This window comes from Triturus cristatus, chromosome 4_2 (genome assembly GCF_964204655.1).
Source record: "Triturus cristatus chromosome 4_2, aTriCri1.1, whole genome shotgun sequence".
In the NCBI taxonomy this organism is placed as follows: domain Eukaryota; kingdom Metazoa; phylum Chordata; class Amphibia; order Caudata; family Salamandridae; genus Triturus; species Triturus cristatus.
In genome coordinates, this window is record NC_140586.1 from 668,251,776 (window position 1) to 668,275,510 (window position 23,735).

The 23,735-nt window shown below is 46.0% G+C and overlaps 1 protein-coding gene across 1 annotated transcript; it reads right to left on the reverse strand.

Moving 5' to 3' along the window:
* Positions 1-22,655: 22,655 nt before the first annotated feature.
* LOC146834872 (protein FAM200B-like) lies at positions 22,656-23,480 on the reverse strand. The gene has a single exon (XM_085599951.1). It carries the CDS (start codon positions 23,478-23,480, stop codon positions 22,656-22,658), a length of 825 nt encoding a protein of 274 aa, XP_085456077.1.
* Positions 23,481-23,735: the final 255 nt, after the last annotated feature.

Here is a 23,735-nt window from a genome sequence, read left to right on the forward strand (position 1 = left end):
TGGTCAGTTCCTAGGGTTACTGCCCATGGGGCATCTTTTCATGTTGACACTATGCTCCGGTCGAAGTTCACCTGCTTGGAACTCGTGGTCAAGAGTTTCATGTTCGTAGGACTTTGAGTGAGAAGCTTCTCTATAATAGTTAGGTCTCTTTCATTACCCTTAACGGACTTTTATCCTAGTTTTCAGTGTCAGCATGCCTTCTATCCTAGTCAGAGGAACTTTGTTTCTTTCCAGAGCGTTTTTCTCTCTGGTGTATTGTTGTTTTTGTGGAGGTTGCACTCTTCTGGTTATCTGGAGTGTATCTTACCCCTGTTGTACCTTTTATTTGGGATGTTGTTTTCTCCCAAGGGTCAGTGCTTACACTCACCTTTGTTTACCAGGGTGCCTACCCTGTGGTGTACCCGTGTATGTGGAGGTTGTGGGGGTGACCACTCTTCTTTGTTGCATTGGTTTATATTCATCTAAGCCATACTTCCCTAAGGGAGGGGGATGGGGTGTGTAGTAGTAATGTTATTTGCAGTTTTAAGGTATTCAGTGTTTCTGCATCTTATTGCATATCTGCTCATGCTAGTGGTATTTCTGATACTTCATGCAATACACTATTAGATATGTGTATCTCATTGTTGTACTTTCATGTTAATGTTATATTTGAGGTATCTTACATATCTTTCTCTTTATTTCTGCTGTCATTCCCTAAGGAAGGAGGATGTGTAGTAAATTACTTCTCTACTATTCTCCACTGAGTTGGTCAACTCAGGCTGAGCTGCTAGGAGCCTGCTCCTGGTGGGGCTGTCTTTGTATCATCTATCTTCTCCTACTATCCTGTTCTCCTACACCAGAACCAAGCTACTAATAAAGAAGCATCCTACTTGTACAGATAGACTCTGTATCTTCTTTACAACATATCTCTCACAGACCAAGCTAGTGAGGCTACTGCCTTGCTCCACTCCTGTCTGTCTCACATTCCCTCTCTCTTGCTCTCTCTCTCTCATTCTCGCTTGATCTCCTGTCTCTCTCACTCGAGCATCTCGTTGTTGCGCCTTTCTGTTTTCTGGCCACGGTTGTTTTCTCTTTTGTGCCTACTTCTATGTGCTCTTTGTGCCTTTTTGTCTTTCTGCTTCAGTTGTTTGTCTCTTTTGCGCCCATTTCTATTAGTTCTTTGTATCTTAATTGTCTTTAAGACCCCGTTTCTGACCACCATTGTTTTCTCTTATGTGTCCATTTTCAATTTGCTCTCTGTGCCTCATTTGTCTTTATGCCCCTATTTGTCACATTCATGCCTCTCTCTCCCTCGTCCACCACACAACACCCTGCCCTCCTCCCCAATTCCAGGACCTACTTAAAGGCAGTCGCAGTGCAGACACAGTACTGGCACTGTAGGTGCACCAAAAGAAAGCCCATCTAAACATGTTGGTGCTTGGACCGCGCCAGTAACCCTGGTCCTCCACTCAACCAATGCTCCCCATCGCAGCCTTCCACTCCCCCGAACCTGGACGCTGCTCGCCTTACTGCTGCTTTTCGGCACCACACAACACAGAGGGAACCTTCTCCGCACCTGCAGATTCACATGAACTCTCATTCCCACTATCCAAGGACCCACAACACCTGCACCAACAGCACCCAGGACCCCACCCGCCAAGCACGTTCGAACCAGCCACCACCGACTCCCCAATGTTCAGTAACATGTTACGGAGGTATGGGTCCTACCGAAAAACCACACACGGACCCGCTATTCCTTATGGAAACCTGGCTTAACCCAGCCTCCACACAGCCATATTCCACTGATTACAAGATTATCAGAAAAGACGGCCAACACAAGCTTGGAGGAGGAATCGCAATTGTATAAGGTGCACGATCTATGCTAGCACTGCAACTCGCACATACAGCACCTCACTTTCAAGCTGCAAATCACAGCCACCTCCACCCTGTGTGGAACGCTAGTCTGCAGATCACCAGAACCCCCTACCAACTAAGTCAGCAACATTTTAGACTTCACCACACCCCTTGTTAAAGACTCGAGCACCTTCATCCTCTTGGGAGATCTGAACTTTCACCAAGAAGACCTCATCAACCCCCAACTCAGTAACTATATTCGAAAGCCTCATGAACTTCGGTCTCACACAACATGTCTCTCAACCCATTCACGCCACTGAATACCTCCTGGATCCTGTCTTTACCTCCTTCAGCAACATCACAGTCAACAAACCATCTCCCATCACCTGGACAGACCATGCCCTGATTAGCTACAACATCACCTTCCGATAGCATAGAAGACTGACCATCTCGGGACTTGCCTGCTGCTGTGGAAGAACAAAGAAGGATTAGGGTACTGCCCTCTCCAAGCACTGCCCTGAGCAAACAGGCAACTTAGCAGAAGACAAGAAATTCACCACCTGTGCTTCAGGGCACCCCTCAAGCACTGCAAAACCACAAGAACACCAACACAAGCCAACTGGAACACTGAAGAACTCAGGATGATGAGATGGCTCTGCAAGCAACTGGAATTCAAATGGAGATTGATCCAAGACACTGCGTATAATAACATCTTCAAATCTGCCCTGAGGTGCTCCCACCAACATATCGGGAACACAAAGTGAGTAGCCGTCGCAGGTCGCATTGAGAAGACCTCATCGACCCCCAACTCAGTCGCAGGTCGCGTCAACATCAGCACAAACAGCTGCAAAGAAATCTTCTCCATTACCTGAGATTTCACCACGTTTGCAGCGAACGCCAGCAACATCACCCCGCAAGACCTCTACAGTGAGCTCTATGACTTTTTCAGCAACAAGATTACATCCATATATGACAAGTTCAACCCACAGCATAGACCCCGTCAACCTCACCACAGGCCTCTCAGCATCAGCTGGAGAACGAACCCTGGACACATGGGCCACCGTCACCACAAACAAGGTCTCCCCAACCATGAATTCCATCCACTCCAGGGCCCCATCAGACCAGTGCCCCCATTACGCTGTCAACAGAGGACTCACACCCATCAGCGAAGTCCTCCTTCTCATCCTCAGTGCCTCCATCAACGCAGCCACCTTCCTGGATGCCTGGAAACACAACGCTGTCACTGCCCTACTGAAGAAACCCTCAGCGGACCCCGCCAAATTCACACTCTACTCACTAATCTGCCTCCTACCTTACCTGGCTAAGGTTCTAGAGGAAGCCTTCAACAGACACCTCAACAACCACCTCATCAACTACCAGCTCCTTGACACCACGCAGTCCAGATTCAGACCTAACCACATCGCTCATTACAACGACAGACGACCTCCGCGATCCTGGACAGAGGAGAAATGGTGGCCCTCCTCCTACTTGACCTCTTGTCAGCATTTGACACTTTCACACCCCATTCTCATCAAATGGCTACACAACATTTGCATTCAAAGAACGACCCTCTGCTCAATCTACTCCTTCCTGATGGGCAGAACCCAGACAGTCAAGATGACCCCATACTCCTCTCAAACCCAAAAACTCATCCTCAGAGTACATCAAGGCTCATCCCCCAGCCCTACCCTCTTCAACGCTTATATGACCCTACTGGCTAAGATCATCTTCACGGATATGTGAAGATACAACGCACTCACTTACAACGTGGTACATTACATTGCGGTTTTTACAACGACTTACGCTGGAGGCTCTGGACTTTCGAATACTATGATTTACTATTCCAACTCCAGTGTGTGTAACAGTAGGAAAGGTGTTGGAATAGTATATCATACTATTCCCTAGTGTACAGCGCCATCCAGTGCAAGTCGTTGTAACGACTTGTGTAGTAATGACCGTGATGTAAATGTATCGCATTGTAAAGGTTGCGTTGTAAAGGTTGCAAACCCATCTGCACACAACATCAATGTTCTTCCCTATGCCACGGACACACAGCTAATACTGTCCATCTTGGGAAAAAATCTCAAGACAGTGAACAAGTTCTCTACGTTCATGTCTGAAGTGGCCACCTGGATGAAGACCAACTGTCTCAAACCCAACTCAGAAAAGATAGAAGTAGTGATCTTTGGAAAAAGTACCTCTCTCCGTGGACTCCACGTGGTGGTCAGTCGACTGCAGACCCACTCCTGCCCACAGCTCACAAGTAAGAAACCTTCAGATCTCCATCGACAACAAGCGAGACATGTCTCCCCAGGTCAACACTACCACCGCATCTTGCTTCCACACCGTGAAGATGCTAAGAACATTTTTCTGATGGCTTCAGAGTAACACCAGAAGGAAGGTCACCAACGCCCTCATCATCAGCAGGCTGGACTATGGAAACTCGCTACGCTGGAAACTCAAACCGTGTCACCAAAAGACTGCAAACCAGTCATAACACAGAGGCCAGACTCATCCTCAGCCTTCCACGTAGAACACATATCTTACCACACCTGCTCCAGTGGCTCCCGATACTTAAGTGTGCACAGTTCAAGCTTCTCACCCACACATTCAAACCATTACAGAACATGGGCCTGGCCTACCTGAACAAACACATCGTGTAGGTAGCTGGATCTGTATATACTATATCAAAATGAGGTATATAAGATAATGTTTATTTTTGCTTGATTAATGAAAATCTTTGCAAATACATAACAAAAAAGATTCCCATTGTACACAAATTATTCAATTAAAAAAGATTAAAGAATATCATCAATAAAATATTCCCAGTTTGTGCAATTGGCTGTTTTAAAAGACAATACTCATAAATTCTTATATTTCAAGTAGTGCTGAACTTACAATAACTACCATTAATTTCCATGCCGCATGACACAGCTTAACCAAGTCTATTGTTCAAACTAGAGGCATTGATAATTTAAAATGCTAGTGCAACTAAAATAAGGTATTAAGTTAATTTTAAATATGAAAAGCATTTTCTTAACCTTTGGGCAATAAGTAAAAGCACTGGTACAAATATAAAGTGTTATTATTCATTTTTCATTTTTTGGAAGCTCCCTCCTGAAGCCCTTGTACTCTTATTTTTTAACATACTTCAGATAACGACAGGTTTTTGAGTCTCTTGGTTACCGTCTCAAAGAATGAGGTATAGTGTGCACCGAGTTCAGTGGAACCCCAAAGGTAGGCAGAGGTAAAAGTAGGTAGCACCTTACTCTCTATTAGTGGTAGAGTGGGCAAGCAGTAAGACTTTATCAGAGGGTAGTGTTAAGCATTTGTTTTACACACTCAATCAGCAAATGATGTCACACACTCAAAGACTGAACTCAGACCAATTTTGTTTGTATAAAAATATTATTTAGTTATATTTATTTTCTAGAACCAAGCAAGCCTGTCACAGTTAAGTGTACATGGTACTTTTCAAGGCAGGTTGAACAATACAAGCAAGCTGAATGAAAATGACTTTGAATACAGTTGAAATTACTGTTAGATTACTTTTGATTACTTTTTAGATTACTTTATGGATTACTTTTTCTACTCAGTGTGATACGCCTTGATATCACACTGGAACATTTCCTTGAGAAAGGGTTAGTAAAGCAGTTTTTAGATATATGCAGTTTATCAAGTTCTCATAAAAACCAACTCCACACACTACAATTTTCAAGGACAAACAGTCTATGTATTTCTATGGAGAGAAATTAAGTTATCGGTTTGCAGGTAAGTACTTGGGTTTGAGAGTTGGTGTTCTAGGGTTAGAACCACTGTTCCCCCGGAGTCAAGGATGCACTCTCAGAGCACCCTCAGCGGCACTAGGGCGGCCGGGTACAGAGTGCTGAGGCCCAGTTTTATGCAATGGGGGATAAGGGGCCTCCGGTTGGTGGCTGCTCACGAGCAGGACACAAGGTTGTGGGAGCAAAGCTCCTTGTGTTAGGTTCAGGGCAAAGGGGGATCAGAGTTAGCACCCAAAGTAAACCCGCAGCTGCGCAAGGGTGGCTGGGTGCAGGGTGATGTTTTGGCGTCGGGTGACCTGTTGTTTCCAATGGGGATTCTCTGGTTGCAACAAAGACTGCAGGCTCGGGTACGAAGATCTTCTGGAGGTGACCACTGGTTGGAGAGGTAAGTTGGAATGCCTGGGGATGCTGGGACACCGTTGGTTGGGCCACCCAAGGCCGTGGGATGTCGGGTGCAGGGGTGTCTTTAGGAGTCAGGTTTTCTAACCAGCTCCGGTCACGGTCGGGGGGGGGGGGATGCCCCAGAAAGAGACTGCAGGTGTTGTGGAGAGGCTTTAGGCAGGTCAGAGATCACCAGAGCTCAGGTTGGGATCGCCGGGGCGACCTCCTCGTGGTGTTAGGCCACTCGAACTCAGGCCATGGGCATCGGGTGCAGAGTGGAAGGCAGGTCCTTCAGGTTCTTGAGGTTGCTGGCTGCAGGACACAATGGGATTTCCCTGGAGCAGGTTCGAGGTGCGGACAGGCCAGTAGGGCTGGGGCCAAGTCAGTGGGCGTCCTCCTCCTCGTAGTTTCGGCACGGCTTTTTCGGTCCTTCTTCTTTTCTTCTTCTGGGCGGTTCTTGTCTGAGGAGGCAAGGTTCAGGGTGGCCCCTAAATACTAGATTTAGGGGCGTTACAGGTAAGCAAAGGTTGGGACCAATGGGTACACCCCCTATTATGCCACCCTCCAGTGGGAGGGTCTCTCTGGTTGGCTGGGTCCCCCATCTGCAAGATGGCAGGGACTGAGAGTTTTTGCTTCACCTCGCCTCCCCCATCTAAGGGGTGGGGTTGGCAAAGATTGGCACACCTCCCTTCCTCACTTGGTTTTCCCACCGATTCTCCCGCCCAAAGTGGGGGTCAGAACCGGTGGGGGCCAGTTGCTGGAAGCAGCAAATGGTTGGGGGTAGCTCACAAAGGCGGTATGCCTTTGAAGCTTCCCCTTTGAGTTTGAGTTTAAATTACTTCTAAAGCGCACGTACACCTAACGGTTTCATGGCGCTGTGGTTCACTGAAACCTCAGTTAGCAGGTGGGCCAGGAAACAGGGGGAAAATCATTGGGAGAAGGCCTGTGAAAAAAGAAAAGTTTTTAATGCTTTACGAAACAAAGGATAAAAGGTGAGGGACCTAATGTGAGACGGAAGAGAGTTCCAGAAGGTGGGGGCAATAGTTGAAAATTTGGAGCCTCCCCATTTTTTTCGGCGAAAACGGGGGACAATCAGCAGATGTTGGGAAGATGATCTCAATTCCCTTGCGGGGGTAAAGATTCTGATCTCAGAAGAGATAAAAGCAGGGGCGGATCCTGACTGGGCCTGAAAGGAAATACAACCCATTTTGAACAAAGAGCGTTCACGGATAGGGAGCCAGTGGAGGGATTTGAGAAGCAGAGTGACGTGGTGTGACTTGGACAAATTGTAGACTAGCCGAGCGGCCTGATTCTGCACCAGCTGGAGCCGTCGAACATTGTAAGCAGGCATCCCGCAGTATAACGCGTTGCCGTAATCTAGTCTAGAAACGACCATAGACAACACGATAAGTTTGAGGGCAATAAAGGAGAAAAAGCGGGATACCTTGCGGATAGTGCGGAGAGAGAGGAAGGAGGAAGACACCACAGAGCTCACCTGGGAGTGCAAAGTAAGTTGGTCGTTGATCTTGAAGCCGAGCGCTTTGACAGAAGAAGAGGGGGAAGGGGGGGAACCCAAGGAGGGGGGCCAGAAAAGAGACGACCAGGGATTGGCACAACCACCTGTCAAAACCAGTTCGGTCTTATCCGGGTTTAGTTTCAGGTGGTTGTGACTCCTCCAGTCCCGGATGAAAATCATTGTGGTTTGAAGATTAGATATGGAGTCAGTGGATGAAAACAGAGTAAAGATGAGCTGGAGGTCATCCGCATAATTAAATACGGAGACCTCCATTTGTTGAAGGGCAAAAATGAGAGGGGCAATGTAGAGATTAAACAGTAAAGGGGAAAGGGAGGAACCCTGGGGAACCCCACACGGCACTTTACAGGGCTTAGCCGAAAAGTCGCCTAGCCGCACTGCTTGGGAGCGGTCCCTAAGGAAGGAAGACAGCCACACCAGGGCTACCCCGCTGACCCCGGCCGCCCCGACACGGGAGAGTAAGATGGAATGGTCCACCGTGTCGAAGGCGGCAGACAGGTCGAGAAGGACCAGGGCCTGGGGGAGGTTGGTGTCCATACCTTCTCTGAGGTTGTCAAGGACGGATATCGCCACAGCCTCGGTGGAATGAGCGGGGCGAAAACCGGCCTGACGGGGGGCCAAGACCTGTTTTTCACCGACAAAGGTGGTAAGGGCTCTGGTCACATGTCGTTCCAGTACTTTCCCTAAAAAGGGGAGTAAGGAAATGGGTCGAAAGTTGACTGGGGCAGAGGGGTCGGCGCCAGGTTTTTTTAAGATGGGAAGAATGATGGCTGTTTTTAACGTGGGGGGAACAACGCCCTGAGATAAGGAGCAGTTGAGAAAGGAGAGAGGTGGTGCCATGCAGGTTGTGAAAATGAGCCTGAGGATGTGAGCAGGACAAGGATCAAGAGGGGAACCAGATTTGACCAGGGATAGAAGGGAAAGGAAGGAGTCTTCGGTTAGTGGGGGGAATGAGTCAAAATGCGCCTTAGCAGGAGAACTAGGGGGATTGTAAAAAGAGAGCGAAGGAGGAGGAATATTGGCTTTGATTTTGTCAATTTTGTCCAAGAAGTAGGTGTTCAAGGAATCCCTAAGGGACTGTGACGGAGGGGGTTCTGTCGGCATATGCAAGATTGTGAACAATAGAAAAAATTTCTTTGGGCTGATTCTCGGCTGCTAAGATTTTGGAAGAGAAATATTCCATTTTAGTAGTTAAAATAGATTTTTTATATTGCAAAAGAAGGGAAGTGTACTGGGATTTAAGATTGGGGGAGTAATGCTGTCTCCAAGCTCGTTCGGCATGACGAACTGAGAGTTTCAGCGCCTTCAGTTCCGCGCTGAACCAGCGGTTGGACTCATGTGGCCGTTTAGAGGAAACTCGTCGAAAAGGAGCAATTGAGTCACAGCCTGACTGGAGCCATGAATTAATAGAATCAGCTTGTGCCGTAAGCGGTAAACCAAATAAGTCGGGGCAGAGGGGAAGGAGTGTGGAGGCCACTTAAGAAGCGTCAATTCGGCCCCAGGAGCGTGCCCAAATATTTTTAGGAAGTAAGGGCTTGGTGGTTAGGAGGAGAGGGGAAGAAAAGGAGATCAAAGAGTGATCAGACCAGGGGCAGGGGGAGATAGAGAGAGACATAATAGGACAGTTGAGAGACCAAATCTGGTCGAGCGTGTGACCATGAATGTGAGTAGGGGAGTGAACATAGGAATTGAAATTGAGAGAGCGAAGGGTGTCAGAAAATTCTTTGGAATTGGGACATTCTGCAGGGTCAGAGGGCCAGAAGTTAAAATCACCTAGCACCAAGATGGAGGAGTTATTAACCGCTAGGGTGGCCACCAGATCTTGAAACCCAGGAAGGAAGGCTTGGGAGGGTTGGGGGGGGGCGATACACGAGTAGGCAAGTGAGAAGAATTTTGAAAGAAAGGGAGCGGACAACTAGAAAATCGGAGGTACCAATAGGGGGGAAGGTAAGAGGCTGAAAAAAGAATTCTTTCCGGGCGATCAAGGCGACACCACCGCCCGCTTTATCCGTAGATCGGTCGGCTCGAATCGCATAGTAAGTGATTGGGAGAGCTGCCAATAAAGAGGGGAGAGAGCTATCACGAAACCAGGTCTCTGTGAGGAATAGGAGATCAGGCTTATATAGGTCTAAAAGGACGGAGAGCTCGTGATAGTGCTTGACTGCAGAGCGCGTGTTGAGGTAATAGATGGAGAGAGAAGGGGGTGTAGGTGCCGCAGAGGGCTCAGAGCGGGAGACAGAGGAATAAAGGGGAGGGTGAGAGGGGGAGGGGAAAGAGGATGGGGGTATGGATGCTGTGAGTCCCAAACTGTCAATGTGAGAGGTCACAGATTTATTTATCGGCCAAGGGCCTTGAAGACCGTGTAGTTGGCTGAGGAGTAATGTCTCGATGGGGCAGAGGGGGGTGGCCCTTGGTCCGGTCGGTCACAGACGGGCGCAGACGGGCTTGCCTTAGGCGCGCCTTAGGCGTGCCATCGTCGCGCCCGCTGCGCCCGTCCGCTGCGCTTCCGGTAGAGACACATACTATATACTGGTGAGGAGGAGGTTGGGAGGGGGCGTGGCCTGCGCAAGTGGGCGTGTCTTGCTGGCCGCGGCGAATGGCGGCAAGAAGGTCGAAAACACCGCGCCCGCTGCAGCGATAGTTCCGCTATGCGGGGGGTGTCCGTGCCTCAAGAGAAGTGAGATGCCCAGGGGTAAGTGAGTGGGAGGGTTTAAAAACACACAAGTATACAATTTTTTTAAAACAAAACGCTAAGTAAGCTGCTCCCGGCTTTGCCTCAGGAGGAATCGGTGTGGGGAACGGCGCTCGTAATCAGCGCTTAAGTAGGAGCCTGGTGGAGGGGGCGTGGCCTGCGCAAGTGGGCGTGTCTTGCTGGCCGCGGCGAATGGCGGCAAGAAGGTCGAAAACACCGCGCCCGCTGCAGCGATAGTTCCGCTATGCGGGGGGTGTCCGTGCCTCAAGAGAAGTGAGATGCCCAGGGGTAAGTGAGTGGGAGGGTTTAAAAACACACAAGTATACAATTTTTTTAATACAAAACGCTAAGTAAGCTGCTCCCGGCTTTGCCTCAGGAGGAATCGGTGTGGGGAACGGCGCTCGTAATCAGCGCTTAAGTAGGAGCCTGGTGGAGGGGGCGTGGCCTGCGCAAGTGGGCGTGTCTTGCTGGCCGCGGCGAATGGCGGCAGGAAGGTCGAAAACACCGCGCCCGCTGCAGCGATAGTTCCGCTATGCGGGGGGTGTCCGTGCCTCAAGAGAAGTGAGATGCCCAGGGGTAGGTGAGTGGGAGGGTTTAAAAACACACAAGTATACAATTTTTTTTTTTTTTTTAAAACAAAACGCTAAGTAAGCTGCTCCCGGCTGTGCCTCAGGAGGAATCGGTGTGGGGAACGGCGCTCGTAATCAGTGCTTAAGTAGGAGCCTGGTGGAGGGGGCCCGGCCTGCGCAAGTGGGCGTGTCTTGCTGGCCGTGGCGAATGGCGGCAAGAAGGTCGAAAACACCGCGCCCGCTGCAGCGATAGTTCCGCTATGCGGGGGGTGTCCGTGCCTCAAGAGAAGTGAGATGCCCAGGGGTAAGTGAGTGGGAGAGTTTAAAAACACACAAGTATACAATTTTTTTAAAACAAAACGCTAAGTAAGCTGCTCCCGGCTGTGCCTCAGGAGGAATCGGTGTGGGGAACGGCGCTCGTAATCAGCGCTTAAGTAGGAGCCTGGTGGAGGGGGCGTGGCCTGCACAAGTGGGCGTGTCTTGCTGGCCGCGGCGAATGGCGGCAAGAAGGTCGAAAACACCGCGCCCGCTGCAGCGATAGTTCCGCTATGCGGGGGGTGTCCGTGCCTCAAGAGAAGTGAGATGCCCAGGGGTAAGTGAGTGGCAGGGTTTAAAAACACACAAGTATACAATTTTTTTAAAACAAAACGCTAAGTAAGCTGCTCCCGGCTGTGCCTCAGGAGGAATCGGTGGACCCTGCCCATCCTGGGGAGTAGGCTTGGCACCTTGTCCCAGGATGTGCATTGTTCCAGACCCCGAGAGCAGCAGGCTCTCAACCCAGGGATCCAGAAACATGTCTGGTGGTGGCAGCCTTGGCCACAGTGCCCTTGGTACCTATGGTACCATTTAGAAGGTACTGACATGTGGCCAAAGAGTGCCAATTGGGTTTTGTTTTTAATGCAGTTTAGGGAAAGAACATAGACCCTGTGTACCTGTTTGGCAGGAACCCAGGGCACACTCAGTCAAAGTACATCAGCAGTTTGGCAAAACGTGGGAGCAACCATGCAAAAAGAGGGCACTTTATTACACATCGCCTTCCATCAACTATCCTGACACCTTACGCTCACACACATCCTACGCATACACAGAAGCAGAACCAGAGGGTGAGTGTTAGAAATTTGGTTACTGGTTGATTGGGGGTATAGGCCCTGCTTAAGCGATAGCCACAATCCTAGTCAGGGTATGTCACAAGCAAACCCCCAATTTTGTATTTATTTTTTGTTCCTTTAATTGGGTTCTCACATTGTATACAAAGACAAAATTGCATACACTACAAAAACAGGGTGAAACAAGCAACATGTGGCCATCCATCCCGTTGCCTATTTGCCCTCAGATACAATCATATTAGCTGTTACACATGCCAGATTAAGATTTATAAATGTACGGTACTATTCATCTTCGCTTTCCGTTGGCGTTTCTTGAGCTCTAGTCCGCAGATAGTCCACTAGGGATTCCCAAATGTCCTTGGGTCAAGAGGGAGCTGGCAGCTCCTCCGCATAAAGTTCAAGGTTCTCCCTACAATACACCAGGTCTTTTATCCAGTGTTCTGGCAGTGGAGCAGCCGAACTCTCCCATTTCATCGCCACCCTCCTTTTTGCCATTAGCAGTGCGATTCTAATAAATTTAACAGTAACACCCTTCAGATGCGGCTTGAAACACAGTAGGCAAACCTGTGGATTACATTGTAGGGTTACGGTTTTCATAACTTGAAGCCTGTGTATCACCTGCACCCAGAACTCGGACACCCGACTGCATTCACAGGCCATGTGCCAGAAATCTGCTCCCTGAGCCCCACATCTTTTGCATGCATTACTTGCCTGAAGGCCATATTTGTGCAATCTAAGTGGTGTATGGTATACTTGGTGGAGATATTTGAAATGTATGATGCGCAGATTGCCATCAGAGGTGAATACACTAGTGAGTTGACACCAATAATCCCATTCCTTCTGCGTGAGCTGAGGGTGAAGTCTAGTATTCCAAAGAGCAAGGCTCTTATCGTCAGCAGCAACCTTCTCAACCCTTGCTGCCCTATATAGCTTGGTGATCAATTTGTGTAGAGCTAACCAGGAGCCTCTGTAAAGTTTGCAATGTCAGTGGCTTATCGGGAAAGGTGTGCTAGTGTGCCTGCATCGCCACTTTAAGCGTGTGAAATATAAACAGGAATAGCGGCGACTTGTTGTGCAAATATTGCAGCTCCTCTTGTGTGATAAAACTACCATTTGGGTATAAGTCCTGCATTTTATCTGTGCCTACTAGTCTCAAAGTGTGCATAGGCCCCGCTTCACGTGTGACTGACAGTGCTGCATAATGCGCTAGTGGGAGCGAAGGGACATATAATGGAAGCTTTGCAGCCAGTTGACCCATAGCCTGCCAGGCTGCAATTATGGTATCTATCGTATTATTTTCCTTTTTGAGACTACCTCTGTGGGAATGCGTCAATATATATCTTAATGGAATCGGGTGTGCATCACCGTCCTCAACCGCCACGTGAGGAATGAATTCATGATGACTGTACCAATAATATGCATACTGCACCTGCGCGCATAGATAGTACAAATGCATGTCTGGTACGATAAAGCCGCCTTTATTATAATCAAGGGTAAGTGTATCCCAACTCACGCGGGGTTATTTCCCTCCCCATACCAGCTTCACTAACAACGAGCGTATAGTTTAAAAAAATTGCTGGGTCAACTTTATGGGTATGTTGCTAAACAAGTACAGGAATCGGGGAACAATCATTTTAATGAGGGCTATGCGATCGGCTAGTGATAGCGGTATCCCCGTCCATCTATCAACCTGTTGTTTCTGCATGGTACATGCAGCACCATCATTTTCCCTAAGGCTCTCTGCAAAGGTCTCACTTTCATTACCACAGCCCCTCCTGATTCATTTAATATCAAGTTGGAATTGCAAAGATTCTTCCGAAAGATCTGACTCAAATACTACTTTGCCAACAAAGATTATCGCCCTCCTCTTCAGCTACCTCGTTCAGACTACCTTCAAGGTTTACTCCACCAGCGCATCTCATGAGCTCCCCAATCCTGGCTTATGAGCAAATCGTACTAGAAGAAACAATGGATCTCCGTGCCATCAGAAAATATATTAAGTACAATGTGACCAAGGATGAAAGGATGGCTCTAGATTCCCTTAGATCTAATAACACCATTGTGATCAAAGCAGCAGACAAGGGGGGTGCCGTAGTTGTTCAGAACACTACGGACCACGCAGAAGAAATACTGCAACAACTTGGCGATCTTGGAAGTTATACTCCAATCCCAAGGTATCCCACGCCGGAAGTTAGTATTCTGATAAAGAATCTCACCCAGACTGGCCGATCTATGGGCTTCCTTAATGAACTGGAATCCGAGTTCCTTAACCCAGAATCCCTACAATATATACGCTACCAAAGATCCGCAAAAGCCTGAATAAGCCGCCAGGAAGGCCAATTGTCTCGGGCTGTGGTTCAATTCTTGAACCACTTAACCAGTACATTGACAACTTCCTTCAACCGTGGGTAATTGAAACCAAGTCATTTGTGAGAGACAGCATGCACATCATCCTGCTGGTGGAGGGCCAACCATTTGATATGAACACACAACTCATAGTGACCCTTGACGTCTCTTCCCTCTATACTAGCATCCCACAGGATCAAGTGTTAAAAGCAATTAAGGATGTATTGGAGAATCATCCAATTCCACATTGGGTGCCCACACAATTCTTGTTGGACATGCTGGAGATTGCTCTATCAAAGAACTACTTCGTCTTTCAAAATCAGCACTTCTATCAGTGCAAAGGTGTGGCTATGGGAGCAGGACATGCTTCTAGCCTGGCCAACCTTTACATAAATCATTGCGAAGAGGAACATCTTTACGATCTCAACAATTCTTTCATAAACAACATCTTAATGTGTAAGTAATATATTGATGACGTGATAATGATCTGGTCTGGCACAGAAATAAATCTCATTGCCTTTAAGGATTGGCTAAACTGTAGGACTACCGATATTCAATTCCCATGGCCTACAGCAACGAAGCCATCAATTTCCTTGATCTCACATTCAAAGTAAAAGATGGAATGATTTTTGCCTCCTTATGTAGGAAACCCACGGAGCGGAATACACTATTGAAGTACGACTCACATCACTCCAGAAACCTCAGAGATAATTTGCCATATGGGCAATTTTTGAGGTTAAGAAGAAACTGCACCCGCAGACAGGACTTCTTTAAGGAAACTGAGACCCTTACGCAACGATGGAGGGAAAGAGGATACCCCATGGGACTACTCAAGCATGCCAGAAAACGAGCTTGGTATTATCCTAGAGAGACTCTCTTAGAAGTGAAACCCTAAGAACCTGGGAAGGACAACATTGTCTGTGTAACCACCTTCAATCCCAGAAGTAATGAGATCAAAAAGATTGTGAAGAGATACTGGAATCTGGTGGCTGGTGAACTCCACACCAGAGAGGATCCCATCTTTGCCTTTAAGAGGGGCAAGAATGTGAAGGACTTTGTCGTAAAGCCTACTTAGAAACCCCACGACCACTAGATATCAGGAGTCAGTTGAGCCTTCCACCACTTCAGGGACACTACAAGTGCGGGAAATGTAAGGCCTGCCCTCTAGCGATTGAAGGCAATTCATTCACACACGACAACAAGACATACAAGACCTTACATCACACTAACTGAAATAGTACACATGTAATATATGCCATTAGATGTCCTTGCGATAAAATGTATGTGGTACAAACAACCCAAAAGGTCAAGATCCGCATACTCCAACACTTCAGCAGGATTAAGTGACAGGTACTTGGTGCCCCCTTGTGGAACATTTCATTGGCAGTAATCACTCGCCAGACACCTTGAAATGGTGGGTACTGAAGAAAGTTTACCAACACCCCAGATGAGAGAACATTGGCACTTCACTAAACTTTAAAGAATGTAGATGGATACATTCTCTGGATGCAGTTACTAGTGGGTTGAACGAAATGGAGGACACCTTCAGACAAACCTGCCAATTAAAATACAACGGACGCCCATCACTTCATCTTATTACATTCTAGTTGACACCTTTTCAAACGACAACCCACTCGATTGGCTCCCGGACCATGCCTGGTTTGCCTTGGCATGGTTCTATTTTGTCAAACTACTTTTTAAGAAATTGTAAATCATAAAAAATTGTCAGAATGTTGGCCTCACACCTGTGATTAGACATCACTGTACTTAAACTATGTGCAATCGTCATCACTATTACAATTGTACTCATAAATGGTTCAAATATTTAGTCCTTGTCTGGCATCATAGCATAATACTGCTGTTAGATATATGACAGACATTTGTTTAATTGTCAGAATGTAGATCTCACACCTATAATTAGACATCGCTATACTAAAACAAGGAGCAACCGTCTCTATTTATTATCACAACTGTAGTGTTAAGGGCCAACTGTCTAGTTCTTCTTGCAGGCTGTTAAATACCTATGTTAAGATATTTGACATATTGTGACCTGTAAACTGTAGTGACACTCGTTTCTATTCTATAATATTGTAAAGTTGTATGCTCATTACACATGGCCCGACATGTTGGGGCCATCCATTGTATGTATTTAATACCCGGATGGGTTCCTGATGTAAACACACTATGTCCTCCCACCGGACAGCACCATCTAATCCCTGAGAGTATCCGTGCATGTTGCCGCATGTCATCCCGATGTCGGACTTACCGATTCCTTTTCCTTATGTACCAGCCCTCGAGTACTCATACTCGAGTCTGCCAGTGATCACACTGAACTGCTCCTTCTGGACCAGGTAAATTGATACACTTTCCCCGCCAGTAGTTGCTAGTCTGAAGTTTTAAGCCATCCGACTGAGACTAAATGCCTAATTTTCTTTCTTACACACCAGGAACACGACATCGTGTATCCCTGGGTGATTGAACACTCCTTGAAATTACTTGAGGTAACCCTTTACTTCATCTTTGACGCTGGCCCCTTCGAAGTTTTAAAAAAATATTTATTTGGCTTTCAGTGGATATTTTTATTTTTGTTTTGTTTAGTTTCGCCCGAGGTTGCAGATTCCTCGTTGCATCGTTTTAAACACATCAAGGTTTTGCGGGCAAACTTTTGGTGCAGTCACACGTTCGCCCATTACCTTAACTAATTAGGTAAGATCCTTTACCATTTCCTTCAGCCCGAGCCCGGGCTGTTGTCACCTAATTATGGCACACTCATTTTTATCGGTCACCATTCTAATGATTTAATCTTGAATATTTTAGGCGCTTGTCCAAAGCTTCGCGGCGCCTCACTCCCTGTGTCCATTGATAAACAACCAGACTGGTGAGTACCCTTTCCTAGCTTGAGTCCAGGTGGGTGCCCCTCAATTGTGCCACGTGCCATTTTAAGTCATCAGTCTAATGATTCATTCTTGAACCTTTTGGGCGCTCGATTATAGCAACGTAGCATCCTACTTCCTGGTCCATTGCTAGACGACCAATTTGGTGAGTACCTTCTCCCAGGTACCTTTGACATTTGTTTGACATCCTCAGCTGAGACATGCTTGACACATTCTAATTAATTTTCCTTTAGGCTGTTCCTTTCTGTCCTGAGGAAGACCCGCCATGACACCTCACTAGACGCGCTTTATTTCAGGGTCGAAACGTCGACTATCAATATGGGTCCAGCTCTTTCGGGTCTCTAGTCTGCAAGTGGTAAAGACACTAATACCCTCTTAGAGATACTGATTTACCTACATACTTGGCACATTAAGGAAATGCTTCTTCTGTAAATTCTGTATATATAATTTTGACTTGTCTTCACTCGTGTATATAGCACTTATTCACCTCACCCATGTCACTCGAGCACTTTTGTCACTTGAACATATCATTACTTTTATGTCTTGAATTGTAAACAGCCATTTGGAATATTCAAAATTATTTTGAAAAAGAGTATAAAACACTCATAACTTCTCATATACCATTGCATGTTTCAGCCTTTTTCTTCTTTGTAAAATGTTTACTATTTAAATAATTTTCTTGATTCACTCTATAATATGTAAAGCAAATTATTCATACCCGACAGAACCATTGTAGCTTTCTCGTATACGTACCTAGGTTCTGAGGGACACAGGGTTCCCCCATTGTTATTGTACAGACAACAAATAATTCCTTTCAGAATGTACAGATTGTGGACTGCAGAGTTGTAGGAGTACTCGTGAGTCTCAGGACATAGGATCCATCAACAGTGTTGGAGGGACCAGTGTGCAGCCCATTGTGTAAGATAAGCTGCCAGCACTGGAGAGGATGCAGGGGTTGCTTTATCTGTGGCTCTCGGACACAATTGACATTGCCGTCCTCAAGCCAGGGGATATGGGGACACCTTGTGAAGATGAGGGATATGTGGAGAATGAAGTTTGCTTTGTCCACATTTGTCACTGAAACACTGCCCCCATAATCAGTGAAAACATCAAGGAGACCCTCTACAAAGACTTATTGCTCTCAGCCTCCGTGGGCTAATTGGGACCTCATATGGACCCACACAAGGGCTACCCTTGCCAAATCAGAGTACAGGATGCATAAATATTGGTAATGCAAACACTTATGGAATTGGGTATAATGATCCGGTGTCACATGTGTCTCTTGTAACAGTGTAATTGTTTTTCATCAGCACATCCAGAGATACCATTACAATGTGTCTATCTCACTTGGTGTCCCCATACCTCTGACATTCAAAGTCAGAACGCCATTAGTAGCCATGTGTGTAGTGTAATGGGAAGTTTGGGATGCGTTTCAGGAGTAGTCTGCCACAGGTGGCCCACCAACACACATCCTGGAGTATTCACTTTGGGGGGCTATGGCCCTCTAAGCAGTGGACTGCCATTCAATGTTCATGCATCATGGCAGTAAAATATGAGCACTCAACACCTCCATCCCAGGGCAGTATCCAAGGGGAACAATGAGCAATTAGTGACAACATCTACCTACAAAGGGTAACTTGGCACTTATACCCACACACAACTCAGACAAGGCAAGGTTAGGTGGAGGGAACATGTCCTGTGATGCCAATAGGTTTTGCATATGCCAGTGTTCTCCTAGCAGCCATTTCAACAACAATCTATCATGAACAATCAGTGGTACACAGCAAACTGCAGATAACACATACTACATCCTCAACTTTCATCTGGCAACTGTTTTTGCATACTCACATCCACCTAATCTCCACATGTGTACATTTCAACATTACTTCTTGCCCTGCTTAATCTCTACTCGTGCTGGTCTGACCCCTCTCACATCCACCTCAAAGTACATGCTCATCTCTCAACCTATCCATCATACACAAGCTCTTCATAATCACCCTCTGGTGCAGCTATTCTGAAAACCATTTCTGCTCTCCAAGCTCCACCCTTCTACTGTAACTCTCCCACCCAGACTCTCACAATCTCATACTGACTCTGCCCTTCTTAAATCCACACCTACATTCACAGCACCACTTTTCATCACTATGTGCACGACCCCTCTCCCATACATGATATGTACAAAATGTACTGTACTCATCACCTCCTCAGCAGACGTAAAAGGTATCATGTCAAATGTACACCTCTTATCACCTTTTGGATCCTGATTAATGTCTTGGACTGCACTTTCATCACAATGTGCTGCATCACATCCAACTCTGACATTCACACTTAAAACCTCACTACATCTCTCATCCAGACACCATACATTGCTCAATGAGTATGTCCTCATTCATTCGCATCTCACCATTCACTCACTCTACTGTGCTTAACTTCTACTGGTAGTCATTTCACAAACTTCTGCATCCACAGATTCCAAAACAACATACATCAACCGGACAACACCCCACATCTCCCCATACAGCACCCTAACTTACAAAACTGGTGTCTACCCTTGTTGACATACACTTATCCTCTTTGTTACAATCAACAAGTTTAACCTTCTCTCTCTGTGGCCCTGTCACATCCACATCTCAGTTCCATGGTCCATACCTCCATTGACTTTGGAACTTTAACAACTACCTTTATCAATGACACTGCCCTGTCAAAGTCCTCTCTCACCGTTGTGCCACAGACTACAGCTCTCATCTCCTGCCAGACTCCAAACTTGTCTAGCTGGTTCAACCTCAATCACATCTACCTCTTCCTAGCAAACCTTGCCCAGGCTTTATCCAGTTTTACAAGGTCACACACTCTGATCCACACAGCCCAGCTCATCAAAACATTCACATTGCAAGAATGAGGATATTTCATGTCTCCTATACAAGAACTGCTTTTGAACTTAACTCCTACCTTACACTCTCATAAAAATCCTAACTTGTCCTGCACCCATTACACATGAGTCTCCACTCGATTACCAAAATGGAAACACAAGTCTCTCTCACCTCTACCCTTGTTAAGCTAGCTTAGCCCATGCAACATCAACCTTGCAAAACACATCTGCAGCTAGGCCTCAAGTTCCACCTCCTCCCCTGTATGTTAACTTAGTGCATGGGTGTCACACCGGCACCTGTAGCATCTGCACAACAGACAAGCCCACAACACTTCTGTGCATTTACAGTCCACTTGGCTTACCAAATGTAGCACAGGGCAATCCAATAGACATAACAGCACTCCTGATTAGCTGTGTGTGATCTGGGACAGCATCAAGCATAGCTCAAAAGTGCTCCATTGTCATCTATGCACAAATGACAACCTACCCACATATCATATTCTCAACTTCAAATGATGTGTGGTTAAAATTGTAAAGTCCTAGCGTGTACAGACAAAACAATTGTCAGTGGAAAACTGTGCAAAAATGAAAAATCTCAAACATTCTCAACTCTTCTTACTTGGCACTCTTCCCTGTTGAGCAGTGGCAAAAGTGCTACAATCACATTATGCTTGTCTGACTTCAGTTGTGGGGGTGGACCACAGGACTCCCCAATGTTTATCCAGGCAGGGGCAGAGATTGCTGCGGTGCATTGTCATGTTGAAAAACCACACCTTCTGCTGTGTCACATGAGGGGGCTAGATGGGGCATTGGATGACCAAGCACACCCAAATGTCGTTCACTCAGAATGCTCTAACAGGACTTGACAAAGCTTAGCATTCTCAACCAGACAATTAGATGCCCACTTAAAAATACCCTTTGAAATGAATAGACTTTGCCTCAATGTCTAAAACATAAATTAGACACAAAGACCATGCAGCTCCCAGCATTGTCCGTGTACAACTAGATGAAAATCTTGGACACAACAAGCACAATCCACTCCTGACAGTATCGTCACAACTCCAAATCCATATGTATCTAAGTCACATGTGTGGCCCTAACTGATATGACTATTACAGCCTTTGGCAAATACAAACTGTCTGCCATCTTAGGTACAATGTTAGGTGTGTCATATCCCATCTCTGAATCATATGCCTGAAACTACAACAGTTAGAACTTGTGACTGTATGTGAAATTCACTAGCAAGTTGCGCAGTTGGGTGGAAAAGGTAGACACATACTCATGATACATCATATCCCCATGACAGAGGTCTTCAAACATTTTGATGCCGAGACCACCCTGTCAAAATTTTCAGGCTTGAGGACCCCCCTCCTGACAAAAAGTTCTAGAACGTAGTACTCCTCATCATCAACAAGCATAAACGGCCTACAGTTCGCATGGCAAATCATTTTTATGGTGGGGAAATATTATTAAACGGTGTTTAGCAAATCAAAGGTTTGTGGGTGACTGTGGTTTGGAGTCACAGGCTTACTACACAGTTCAAACAGAAAGTCTCCACAACTAATTGCCTACAAATGCACAACAGTACTTTATTTTTCCCAAACAAAACCTAATTTGACAAAACCTATTTGGATGATAATACATTTCTGAACTAATGTGATGGGTGTGCCTGTTTTTCTCCTTTGTGGATGTATTTTTGCTACTGCCATGCTCAGGTTGTGCTCCACCTCAAGTCTTGAACGGTACTTAGTCTTTAATACTGCCAATGCTGAGAACCCAATCTCACATAAATATGATGAGCTAAAAGGCAGAAGAGCTTAAACAGCAATTTTGTACAAACATGAATGTTCTTCAGACATTTTCAGCCAAAATTCCCCCAATGACATTTTGCTGAATGGCACCTGGAGAACGCGGTCACTCTGGACCTCAATTAGGTCTTCCTGAAGGTGCACTGGGAGATGAGTACCTGCATCCACTAGAAAAGATTGAAAGACCCAGTCATTGTCATGATCAATGTCCTCAGGAAATTACTTTTCTAAACCGTCCCTGAGAGAAGTCAAGTGATTTCTTATGACCTCAGCAGCACTTTCAAGTTCATATCCTGTGTCCTCAACAGCTTCTGCTAAACATGAGAAAGCCTCAAGCCGGCCATCTTGAATTAGTCTTCTCCACAACTTTAGCTTCTTCTTGAAAGCAGATTTCTTTTGTACATTATGAAAGATGTACTTTCAGCTCCTTGCAAAGACAAATTAAAGGAATTTAATTTATCAAAAATGTCTGCAAGGTATGCTAAAAGCTCAAACCTACGGGGATTACACAACTGTTCTGCTTTGTATGGGTCCAATTCTAGAAGGAATTGCCGTACTTCATTTCTCAATTAAAAAATGCGATTGAGAACCCTCCCTCTGGATAACCATTGTACTTCTGTGTGGAAAAGCAAACCATCATGTTAAGCCCCCATTTCTGCACACAAAAGTGCAAACAGACGAGCTCCAGTGGGGTTAGCCTTTATGAAATTAACAATTTTCATAGCACAATTTAACATATCCCCAAGTTCTCTATCCATGTTTCGGACTGCAAGGGCTTCCTGGTGTATCATACAATGGGTCCATAGAATATGAGAAGCCACTTTCAAAACTTTGGCTTTTAAGCCTGCCAAGCCCCGCACATGAAAGGAGCACCATCCGTATAGATCCCAACACAGCTGTCCCATTTTAAGCCATTGGAGCACAGGAAGTAATTGAGAATATCAAACAGGGTTGATGCTGTTGCATGTCCCTTGATTGACTTACAGAATAAAAAATCTTCCAATATTACAGTTTTGTGGCAGTATCTGACATAAGCAATTAAATGAGCTTCCTTAGATAAGTCAGTCGCTTCATCCAATTGCAAAGCAAACAAACTCGATTTCAAACATGCAAGGAGTTGTCTGTGGATATCCTCTGACATGTCAGAGATGCGGCGGCAAATTGTTGTGTCTGAAAGTGGTACCATTTTCAACTTCTCCGCTGCTTTGTCACCAAGCATTGTCCTGGTCACGTCAAGCATTGCTGGAAGAATCACTTTTCCCCCATCTATAAAAACCTTTTTGTTTTTGGCAATGTGGTACGCCACTTGGTAAAATGCTTTCAAGGCTTTTATTGGTGTGGAGACCACATTTTTCACAGCCTCTTTTTGGTGGATGATGTCTTCCTGCTTTCTGGCAAAAAAATCTGTAGTCTTTCCTACTAGTGACCCGTGTTTAGTTTCCAAGAGGCGCTTTAATTTGTTTGGTTTCAGACTTTCGTTAGCCAAGGTCATGTCACAAACCACACACGGTTGTCTAATTTCACCATTTATGGTGACGCAGGTGAATCCAAAGTCCAGGTAGGAGGTATCATTCTTCCTACTTTTTGCAGCTCTTTTCTCACCATCTGTTTTGGCCTTTCGTTTGAGTGCACTACCATCTTTTGGCATCAGGAAACGATCCATGTCAAATGTGTGTTTGACCTATGATACAAAATTCCAAATTTCAGTATTTATGATTACCACAGACTTGCTGCTGCATGCGGTATAGTTGTTTAAAAAAAGAATTGTTGCCGCCCTCAAGATGTCTACAAAATCGTATCTTATCTAAAACACGAATAACACATTAGGTTCCTTCCACATGCTTAAAACCGAAATTGCAGTTGGTCCTGGCTTCCATTACGTGAGCTGCGTTGTGGGCCTTTACCAAGGTTCCCGTTT